At 35.5% G+C, this 12,138-nt stretch overlaps 1 protein-coding gene across 6 annotated transcripts in view; it reads left to right on the top strand.

The window, feature by feature from the left end:
- The window catches only part of Lrba (LPS responsive beige-like anchor protein), a 662,281-nt gene that overhangs the window by 496,689 nt on the left and 153,454 nt on the right, over positions 1-12,138 (top strand). For all 6 annotated transcript variants that reach the window (XR_010039211.1, XR_010039212.1, XM_003476894.5 and 3 more), the window contains exon 45: positions 11,362-11,502. Coding sequence is in view for 4 of the 6 variants with exons in the window: in XM_003476894.5 (XP_003476942.2) it covers positions 11,362-11,502 (141 nt within the window). In the remaining 2 variants the exon portion in view is untranslated. The remainder of the gene's footprint in view (positions 1-11,361; positions 11,503-12,138) is intronic.

The raw sequence follows: 12,138 nt of genomic DNA, 5'->3' as shown, positions 1-12,138 counted from the left end.
TTCTTACTCCAGAATTAGGATATGCCACTTACTTAAGGACCCTTGACTTCTTTCATTGGGGAATAGTCACCCATCTTTTGAAACAGGAAATGAATTGACTTTTTTGTATATAAGGGTAAGGAGCTTTTAGACTTTGCTGTTTTCATTTTGTGAATTCTTTAGTGCAGCATTTTTTTTTTCATGAGCCTCTTAAACTATAGCATGTTTGAAGTTGTTTCAATAAGTACTGTCTTTGGGAGAAAGTGTGTGTATGGTTGATGGTATCACAGTTGTACCTGGCTGAGGTATTTCATAAGAACTTGTTCTGTTTTATACATGAGTGTAATTTCAATATTAATTTCAACTAAAAACATAAAAAATTTCATACTTTAAACTTTCTCCCATTATGATAAAAGAGAACAAAAATAAGCTACAGTATAGATAATAACACTAAAATGATTTACTTCTTCCGAGATGGACATAACAATATTCATAGCTGCATAAAGAACAGTATTGTATGTGTTTGAAGTAATTGTTCCTGTACTCAAGTGTATTTCTCAGGGAGATACTGGATAAAGTCCTTCATTATAATTTAATTTTAGTGGTATGGCTTCTTAGAGTTCTTCAGAGAAACAGAATCAATCGGAGATACCTGTATCTATATGTTTGTATCTAGATCTTAAAGGATGTTTATTTGCAAGCTGGAAACGCAGAAAAGCCAGTGGTACAGATAAGGCCTTGTTCAAAGGATTGAGAGCAGGGTAGCTCATGGTTTAAATCTCCTTTCAAAGCAGGAGCATCTGCGATGAGGTGTCTGAACTTCAGTGGGTGGCAGAAACCTTTTTTCCTGATGGAAAGCTTCCCACTCACATTGGAGAAAGTAGTCTAATTTACTGAGTCCATCAATTTGAAAACCAGTATCGTTTGGAAACACAGAAACACTCACAATGTTTAATCTGGGCACCCTGTGGCCCGCTTTAGTTGGCACATAAAATTAACTGTCACTTATGTTTGTGTTCTGTGAAAGCAGTTCTTCCCAATTGATAAGAGAAAATTAGTAATCTGTAAACTAAACAGAGATTTTCTCTGTCTTATAGGATTTTATGTTATGTTTAAAAGTCTTATATTTCAAATGCAGGTTAGAACCATGTCCAGCTATTGCATGCAGTTGTCAGGGTCACCAGCTTCTAAATTGGAGTTTTACTGAGCTTTGTTTGGCCCCTCATATATATTAATTAGCCCTGTCCTATAATCAAATGACTAAATTTAATTACCCTAACAATCGATAATACAGTTGTAGAGGAAAAGCCCAGTAGAAGATTGATTTAAGAAAAAGGGTAAAACATACATTTAAATATTGATGACCTTCTTAGCATATCATCTTGCTCAAGAAAGCAAGGTAAACTAAATAGTACTCGTGAATCTAATGGCCATGTGCCTTTGACTCATCTCTCCCTCAGTGAACAAGTCTGACTGTTACAGTTTTGCCCAGTGGGAGTCTTTAGCCTGCTCAGTGTCTCTCAGAGCCTTTAGAAAGCACTGGGGTGGGCTCCAGGGCTCGGCCGTTAGTGGTCTACCCCTTGTGGCCTGAGTGCTTCAGCCTGGGAAGTGTTTAAAGATTATCACTGACCCTTGCTTGCCAGGAGTGGGCTTTTTCTGGCAATACAACTGCCTTCAGCCCTTGATCATGTGCCTGTCAGGTCTCTTCTTGGTAGAAAGAACTCCAAAAGTGTTATCAACATTTTCTAGTTACATGTAAGACCCATAACTATTCTTTTTTTTTTTAATTTTATTTAAGGAGAAAAGAAAAAAAAAACAGTGAAAGGATACAAGTTATACAGATTTACAGAAAAAAAAATGAACAGTAGGAAATCACTAGTTAATGGATTACATATTGCCATCTTAGAAATAATTGTTCAAGTCACAAAATTAAAGCTTGTAGAGTGGACATTCCAACAGTGATACTGCAAACAGTTCTGTTCAATGATCCAATAAAACTCTGTGATATCATTTTCTATCTTATACACTTAAATATACATGCAGTTATATAGTTTAGAGCACTTTCTTTTCCTCTCTTTTGTACAATGACTATTACACATTTTGGGTTTCATTGCTCCCACGGTTCTTATTACTTTTTTGGAAGAGAGTAAAACCAAATGTGACATAACAGAACAGAATCGGTCAAGTCAAAAGGGTGGACATAATAGATAATGTAAAAACATAATACAAGGTGGTCAACAATGGTTACCATTCTTAAGCCTTAGAATTACTAGAATCCTTTCTGTTATGACTATTATATTATTTGAGGTTATCCTTTAAAGTTGAATCCAGTTACTCCATTTTTCCTGAAAACCACCACGTCCTTCCAGTTAGACTTGTCAAACAATATTTTATATTGCCTTGTTTGATATTTGGAGTCCCTTTGTAGTTTTACACCTTAAGTCCTTACTAGTTTAAAATACCCATACAACTCAGATTCTTGCCTACATACTGAAGTTTTTAGCTTGTCCTACTTTATATTTAAGTTTTCTATTGAGAGTTAGTAGTTTTTCCAAAAAACTGAGTCCAAAACAGAAAATGTGGTGACCTTATTTATTCATCTTTACAGATCTTGAATGCTCATTCCTTTTCTATTTTATCTATAGATCATTGAAATACTTAGAGCATTTAGCCAAGTTTAAATCAAACAATGGACACATACTTTTCCCATTTAGGATTGAGTTAGACAGAATAAATACACCATTTTCCCAAATTGGAACTAGTTTTGTCATATTCATTTAGGTTTTAAAGCAAATGGAGAAGGACATTCAAAAGGTAAATATCAGTCAAGTATTTTCTGATTTTGTTTCAATTTACAGATGCTGGATGAACATTGATCTTTGTATTAGTAATAATTCATTTTAAAATGCTGTAATGAGTTATTTGATGATAATGGTTTTAGCTTTTCTTAATGGGTAGATTAATTTACCTAAGTGGGCAGATTTTGTTATATCAGCTTTAGGTCACTATAATATGTATCATTTTATAATAAAAACATTTTTTGTTGATTACTTTTGGATTTTTAGAGTTATTAGTTCATTGGATTTTTAGAATTATTAATTCACTTCTTCCAGACATTTATTTTAGCACTAGGATTGGGTTATCAAATTATTTTTGTCAATTTATGTGACTTTTTCAAACTTGAATAAAAACCTGTGTAGTAAATGTTACTTTAATATTAACTATGGCTAGATAATATGGAACTATGAAGGCATCACTAAGTCTGCAAATGTGAGCACTTGAAATGATTTAGATTCTGTATAGACATAGTAAATGAACTAGAATATTTTTCCCAGGATGTGTTTGTTAAATTAAAATGATAGTGGTATGTATTTAACATATTTGTAAGGGAATCTTTTAAGGAATTAAAGATACTTAATCCCTCGTACTTGAAGCAAAAGTCCTTAGTGTTCACTCTAAAGGCTATAGTAGTGCATTGTATTAAGTAAAGTCTAGGTTATACGAAAGTAAACGCCAAATCATATCAGCTGTACACTGTTGTGTATAATGAAGTACTCTGAAAGCAAGCTTGTGTAAAGGTGCTCATCAGGCTGCTTGTTATACTTGTCGTTTAGATAAAAGAGCTGATAAAAGTGAAAAAGATAGTTGCACACCGTAACATTGGCATTGTGGTTTAAATGACAGAGGCTACCTTTCTCCTTCACTAGAAGGATGTGAGGAGATGGCACTGATCATGCAGCTGTTTTCTCTAAAAAGCCTCAGCAACACAGATGAAAGATTCCTTGGGTTCATAGCTGGGTATACATAAGTGAAAGTTTTAAGAAAGAAGTAAAGCAATAAAAATTGATGAAAACATTACCTTTTCTGTTCACCTTTCAGAAGCTATTTTCCAGTCCTCTTTTTCAGTGTCATCAAGACAATATATATATACATATATGTATATATATATATTTTTTTTTTTCTTCTTGAGTGTAAAACCTTCTTCTCAAGTGGTATCTACAGACAGTTATTAATTAGGAATAAAAACTATAATAGTATTTCTTGCAAAAGGGCATTTAATCTGAAGCTGTTATGTAGATCCTAAAGGGCTTGCAGGTTTAACAGTCAACCCAGATCTTTCTAGATCGGCTCATCAGTTTGGGTCATGGTAGCTTCTCAAGTCTTACTGATTCCACTGGGTAGATAACCAGTCACTAATAGTTACTTTGTTCCGTACTCAGTTTTTTCACTTAAGAATGGGGGATGCAAATGGGTCTGTATGTTGAAGAAGTGTTGTGAAGTTAATGAAATGATTTATGTAAGGCTCTCAAAACATTTGCTTTTACCCAGAAAATTAGGGGCACTGTCATCAGATAGAGTGGCTTTGACTTTTATCAGTAATTTTCCTGGACTGTTACCAAATCAAATTCTTAGTCCTTACCCGAGAATGACTGTACTTTATGATACAACATTTCCTGATTGTATGTCCTCTTCCATCCTTTGAATTTGAAGTTTGTTAATGTGTTCATGTAAACCAGATACTTCACATTTAATTAACATTATTCTATCCTTTAACCTAACATTCTTACACACCTGTAAAAAAAAAAAAGAAAAGCATAGATTCAATTATTTTGTTACCTGTTTCTCTCTTGTCTTTTGCCTTCACTTTTTACTGTCTTTATCTAGAGGCCCACACTGATTCCTGGGAAGCATAATGCAATGTAAAACCTCTCTTTGCATGGAATCTCTTCACTGGTACAGGGCAGGCTTCCTCTGTCCTCACAGAAGTAAAGGGTGTTTCCCATTTCCCAGTCACATCAAGTGAAGACGGCACTGGCAGTCAGCTCTGAGGCCTCTCCGGCTTCTGTGCAGACTTGTGATGCAGACAAGTGTCTTATTCTCTGGGACCTTTTTCCACTTACTGGTGCCTCCCAAAATGTGCCATCACAAAATGTGATCCTTCAGTCTCACCAAGGCCTTGTTTATGGGTGTTACGTTCCAGAGTGCTCTGTTTCTGTCACTTTCACTTTCTTATCTTCTTCTCATTCCTGAATATTGGAGTTTTAATGATTTTTTTCCCAAGGAAAATCTACAAAGGTGTGAAAAATTTTTGACATTTGTAGATTTTAGAAATTTGTGAACTCAAGCAAATCTTCATTGTGCAGAATTTCTGAGATTTCTTGCCTATTCTCTATACCTTGCTTTTTTTCCAATAAGCATAATCCAGTAGTTTGGAACTTCTCATTGAAAGGCTGCAGGAAATCATAGCAGTTTGTGTGTGACATGCAGGAGGAAAGCAGGTTTAGGGTGCTGGTAATGGCAGCCACACTCATTGTGTTCTTTTGTGCCAGGAGCTCTCCTCAGCACTTACATACATTGCCCTTTTATATCACCTGTTAAAGAAAGATCATATTTCAAAACTGGAAATTATATGAAATTAAAACAGCTTGTAGAGAGACAACATGGCTGAATAGATGAGGAGCCTTGTTCAGAGCTACTCAGAGAAATTCAACTAAAACACAGATAATCAGAAGAAAAGGGAGGCACATACACCTAAAATGAGTCAGACATGAGAGACTAATAGATGAAGCCAAACATAGACAAAGGACTTAATGAAATGGCCAGCCAGCCCACCTGGCTGCTGGTGAGTCACCAGATCAGGACAACTGCCCACCACACTTGGAATCCTAAAAGAGGAAAAACCAGCATATAATGTAACAGCTGTGGATGAATAATGGCATGACAAAGGGAATATGAGGACTAGCTTTGAGTCCCCTAGACTTGAGTTAGTTTATGGCCTAGATTTTTGCTTAGTCTATGCTTACAAGAGAGACAGGTATAATGCAAGATATACAAATAAGAATTTACGGGGCTGGGGATTTAGCTCAGCGGCATAAGCGCCTGCCTTGCAAGCAGGCAGTCGAGCAGTCGTGGGTTCGATCCCTGGTACCGATAAAAAGGAAAAAGACCAAAAAAAAAAAAAAAAAAAATATATATATATATATATATATAAGAATTTACAAGATTGGTTTACAGTGTACTTGTATGCCTGGTGTCAGGTGTGGAAGAGGGCGACAGGGCCACCTGTGCACTGGGGATTCTCAGGGCCCAGTTGGAGACCTTGGTGTGGTGCCCCTGGGAGTCCACACCTGGAGGCTGAAGAACCTATGCTGGAAGCCAGGAGAGATGTCCATGGTGAAGGTGAAGACAGCAGCTCATCAGAAGAAACGGCCTTCCTTGCTTCTCCTTTACACCAGAGGAGGAGCTGCCCCAGGACAGGTCTTCTGTCCTCAGTAAACCCCCAGCTACATACAGAACAATCCAATTTAGTTGGATGTTTCTTACTCAATTTGAAACAATCACTTAACTATCACAATTACTGAAGATTTTTCTTAGCTATAAAACTATGGATACCTAACTCATAAAATTATTTCAGGAATTATATTTTACAAATTACAAAATGTAAACTGGAGGGTTTTTTTTTTATTAGATAACTTTAGGTCAGATTTCTTAAAATTTAAAAAAAAAAAAAAAACCAACTAAAAAAGGAAGAAATAGCCAGGCACCTTCACTCTTTGTTGCTAGCTTTTATTAATGTTTAAGAGTGTTGTATGCCTTTTAAGTGGTCTGGAGTCTACAACTGTTTGCTTTTTAGTAATATAGTAGAAGGTGATTGTAACTTGCTTGACAAATAAAATTCTCATAGTAAAATTTATAAGCGCTTGGATCTCTGAAAATTTTACTTTTATTTATGATTTTGTAATAGGAGAATTTCATTGATTGGGGTTATTGTGTATTCTTACAGAGCTGCTGTTTACTACCTTTAGGCTTTTAAAAATTTTTAATAATTAAAAGCAAAACCTGTCAAGCTGGTTGTATTGCAGAGAGATCAATGTAGGATGATATTATCTGACGTTTTTCTGCACTGCCTTCTTGTTAAAAACCAGTAATTATTGTGACTGGTGGACTGACAACTGATGGTCAGCTTGTAACAGTGTGGTGCTGGGCATGAAAGGCCCACCTGAGGGCTGTGGCCAACATAAAAGGAAGAACTGGGAGGAAAGTGTGCCATTGTTGTTTCTCCTGTAGCTTTGGGTTCTCCTGGAGGAGCCCAGCGAGAGCATCTTTCCTGATAGGAATGGGGCTGTTCCATCCTCAGAGGAGCTCAGGACCTTGTTGTTGCTGAGAATGGCTGCAGTTCACTTTGGAGGAGCTCTGGTCCTTCCTTTACTGCTTCCTGCTTCGGGAGGGGAAGATGTTGTGCTGTTCAGTCTCCAGGAGAAGCTTGTCACATTGGCTTTCTGATATGAACTTTGCTTTTCTCATCGTTGGATCAGTTTGGGACCTCGTTGTCGCTGAGGATGGCTGTGGTACTTTTCGGGGGAGCCCTGGTCCTTACTTTGAGCGTTAGTTCCTGGCTCCAGTGCAGAACCTTTAACCTACTGGCACAGATTCTTTACCCCACTGGTGCAGACTTTCTGGCTTCCACTGCTGACCTTTGGGTCTTCCCAGCGCAGATCTGTGAAACAGATTTGCATAAGTCTTGTTGGATTAAGGCCTCCAGATTGACTCTTAGGAGACTTTGTCACGGGCTCTAGGTCTTTAACTGGACTCATGCAGGATATTGCTGGGGGATCTCAGCCCTCAACAGGAGTTTTTAGGGTCTTTAGTGTGTGAACAGGTTTCCTGTACTTCTTGTGTTTGATTTTTTGGGTGACTATTATAAGTAATACTATAAATTATGTCCTGTATTGTCCTGTTTTCCTTGCAGTCCCTAACTACAACAGTGACCAACAACTTATTCAACCAGGCATTAAGCTAGGTATATCACAGTGATTATTTTGGCTTTTCATACCATTTTGGTTCCCTTGCTTTTTAAGTCTTTTGCTACTTTTTTTCTAAGTTCTTATTTCCTTGATACTAAACAGCCTGTTTCTATTGCTAGTTGTAATATTCCAATGTTAAAGTATTTTATTCTAGGGTCAGGGATATAGCTCAGCAGCAAAGCACCGGCCTGGTAAGGGCAAGGTCCTGAGTTCAATTTCTAGTATCCCCCCACCCAAAAATGTTTTATTTTATTTTATTTAAACCTCTTTTTCATACTCTTGAGATTGATCTTTTTATTGTGTAGCATTTTTGTCTGTTTTATTTTGTAGCATTTAAGATACCTTACTTAATTCTATTTGTTAGCTATTTATAATGGTTAAATTTTTTTTATAATTAGGGCTATTTATATTTGCTTGGTTATGAGTTTGAATTATATGACTTTAATATTTCTGAGTCAGTATTTGTTTCTTACTGTTTTTTTCCAGGAAATTATGACCAGTTTTGGTTTTCTTGTATTAAAATTTTGCTGATTAAAAAAATAAATACCCTGTTGACCTTGTTAGGTTGTGCAAAGAGGTCAATGTAAGATGATGGTACTGGGCATTTTCCTGAACTACCTAGCAATTGTTACTCTTAATATACTTAGTATACTGTGTAACCAAGAGGAGCCAGCAGCATTTACTTTTATTCTTTTGCAGAGATGAATAAATGTCTTGAGATGCTGATTTAGACAATATTTTAAAAATGCTAGGGGGCACTTTGGTGTATGACTGACTCTTGCTTAGTTAAGTGCTTTGCAGCATTATAACATAGTTGGATTGACCTCATCTTTTAGAGCAGTTGTCAGAAAAATATGGGCCAGCATGGTAGAATGTATTAGCTCAATACATTGTTTCCATTTTATTATGAAGCTGCTGAGGAAGCTATGATATACAGCACTGTCATTACAGATCTATTGTTAGGATGGTTCCACAGTCGTCTTTGCACTGCCATTAATTTATAGCAGTAAACAATATGTAGTCTTCCAACTGCAGCAAAGCAGAATCTTTTAATGAGGTGGATGTTATTACCACAATAAATCAGTGCTTTCGCGTAATGTATAATTCAATGTGTGTATTCCCACTGTAACTTCTCTTGAGTAAGCTGATAGTGTATCATTGTCAATGCACAGCTCCACTGGCCTTTTTTTTTTAACCTTCTTTTATTTGGGGACTTCTTTTTTATATGCTTGCAAATAAATGTGGTATGTCTCGATAGCTGTCCTACAACAGGCTTCAGAAACCAACTGTAACAATAACAGCCAGAATCAATACTGTGGATTCTACCTACATACATCTTTGCAAGATACCATTTTTTTTTTCAGATGCTAGTGAAATCAATCCTAATTGGTTTTAGCATTATATTCAAGAAACGTGATTCTATAACTATTGATTTTTGGGGGTGGAAGGATACTCATTTGGAGGATAATAAAAATGGGAGCAGATAAAGTGAATGTGTAGTATGCTACAAAACCACACAAAAGGAGCATTGATTCTATTTTTAATTCATATAATTTGTCTTTCAGTGATTTTATTTCTTCTTGTGTATGGCTCAGTCTTTAGGGACAGTGACTAAGGGAGGGCTTATACATTGGCTGTGTAACAAAGAAAGAAATCTTAGACTGAGTTCCATTTTTAATTGGCATACATTTAATAAGATGTAATTCTTTTTTATAGAGACTGATGCTTTAAAAGCTGACATTAAAGCTGACTAATTAATATTAGTATACTGTAACATCTACTCAAAATAGTAATAAGATTTATAAAAATTATATTTGTAAAGTTTGGAATGGGTTAAAATAAAATACATATTGATTAGAACCAAATGACTGAATGAGAATGGCATCAAAGGTAAAAGTGGTTTTGATAAAATTACTTAACAAATAATTTCAGAAAGATAGCCAAAAGCTAAATATAAAATGTTGCTTAAAAATCCTATAACATGAAAAACAGCTAAAAAATTGGGTCTGAACATTGCTTCATTGTCACTAGAGTATTTCTAAGTACATCCATATTAATGCAATCTACTTTATTTTTGTTTCCCTGTCCCTCTATGAATAATCCGATACTTTTAAGAGGAAAGTAACTCGGAGAATTTCATGAGTAATGTAAAGCAAAGGACAGTTCTTTTTTTTTGGTACCGGGAATTGAACTCAAGGCCTTGCATTTGCCAGGCAGGTGCTGTACTGCTGAGTTATGTCCCTGGCTTCTGTGTCCTATTGCATAAAGTGCATTAATTTGTTTTTCAGTGAATTAGTATTTGCATTTTAAATAAGGACTAGAAATCTACTCAAGATTATAATTTTTAAGGGGATGAATTGTTATTTAAAGCAGCTTATCTTAACATTCTTTGAGCCCTGGACATCTTTGAGAACCTCAAGAATACTCTGTCTTCTTGAAGAAAATGTGTATTTGAATAATCACAAAATTTTACCTACTATGTAAAGAACTTCATGTAGTCTCTGAATAATACAAGCAGTAATGGTAACAGTAGTGAAGCCAACTAGTATTTGTAAAACTTTTGTCTTAACTCTATGCCAACCAATGTATGGGGGGGCTTTACAAGTAATTATTTTCATTAAACTATTTTACCCTCACTCTAAAGGATCATCTTAAGAAAAATAGCATTCGCTGAATGTAATCAGGCATGATTCATGGGAGTTTAATGTACTTTCTGTTTTTGTCTTTCTAAAATAACTTTCTGACTGGGTGTTACTATTATTCTAATGATCCCAGGCTTCTTCTACTTTGTTTTCCTGCTTCTGGAACCTGTGCTGCAGTGGTGTAATGTATTTTTTTCAGTAAGCTGATAAGCTATCTACCATTCCTTTTATGTGATATTTATATTACATATATGTATGTATTATGTATTGTCATGCAGATATGTTTTGTAATCCCCTGACTTCTAATTTCTCTCATGCTAGTAGAAATTTCTAGTTGTGTCTTACTTCTTTTTTCTTGCAATCTTTCTCTTGCAACTCCACTTCTCCCTTCCCTCCAGTCATTTTCCATTCTCTTCTCAGAATCCATTATACATCAGTCCTCCAGCTTAAATATTCTGTTTCTGGTTGTTGCTTCTAATTCATGCAATACCATTTTATAGGCACTTTCCAAAGTATTGTATTACTAATATTCACCTTCGGTGCCTTTATGAGGTTCTTACAGTCGATTTAAAAATTCTCATGCAGCAGAAACTAGACTTAGAAAGGGCAGGTTTATCTACCTAATTACTTATGTATGTTTGGACCCTGAAAAATAATTGATTTTTTTCCAACCACTTTTTGATTTCATTTAAATCTACATTTTAATTTAAGTAATACTTTTCTTTGTGTTTTAAGGCAGAGTCTCACTGTGTAGCTTCTAGATAGCCTCTAAACTCATGGCAACTTTCCTACCTTAGTCTCCTGCGTGCTGTTATTAGTACATATTTTTAGATTTTACTTTCACTGCTAATAGGATAACAGCGGAAAGGAAGAAATAAAGGATGATTACATTTATGTTTCTTGTTTTTTGTTCGTTTTCATTCCTCCTTTGGCAGCCAATAGGAGCTTTGAATCCCAAAAGAGCAGCATTCTTTGCAGAACGTTTCGAGTCATGGGAAGATGAACAAGTTCCGAGGTTCCACTATGGCACTCATTACTCAACTGCAAGCTTCGTTCTGGCGTGGCTGCTAAGAATAGTAAGTACCATTTAAATAATAAACCATGGCTAAATAAAGTCTGTGTTCTAGAGAATGTACAATGATTAACAATTTTCAGCAGCTTTTTTGAATGCTAAAAATCTGTTGAACAATTGTGGTTCTAGTTGTCAGTACCTGTTACTTTAATGCATTTTATAACCTTCTGATAGAAATGCCTTAAAAATGTTTCATCTAGAATTGTGTGGATTTTTCCCTTAAGTCACCCTTTTAACTGGTTGCTGTTTATAAGTTCTTTTCAAAGGTAGTCTATTACAAAAGAACTAAGTAAGGTTTTATTAGTGCAGAAACATAGTTATAGTATTTTGGAAGCTTCAGTTGCCCTGAATGGATAGTGTGTATCTGTAGGTAACCAATGCTGTAGTGTATTGAAAATATATTGGTTAAACAAAAAATGTTTCTATAAAATTGAAAGGTTATTCATCTACTAAAAAGTAATTTCTTGGGGCTGGGAGTTTAGCTCAGCAGCATAAGTGCCTGTCTTAAAAGCAGGCAGTCATGAGTTCGATCCCCAGTACCGGTAAAAAGGAAAAAGACAAAAAAAAAAAAAAAGTAATTTCTTTTGGAAAGCATTAGCCGCAGATCATTAATTAAAGCTTGTTAGAAGGGTTGGGCAGA

Source organism: Cavia porcellus, unplaced genomic scaffold, assembly GCF_034190915.1.
Source record: "Cavia porcellus strain 051 isolate PalLab524CR breed Dunkin Hartley unplaced genomic scaffold, mCavPor4.1 scaffold_14, whole genome shotgun sequence".
Taxonomy (NCBI): domain Eukaryota; kingdom Metazoa; phylum Chordata; class Mammalia; order Rodentia; family Caviidae; genus Cavia; species Cavia porcellus.
This window is presented reverse-complemented; position numbering and strand designations above follow the sequence as displayed.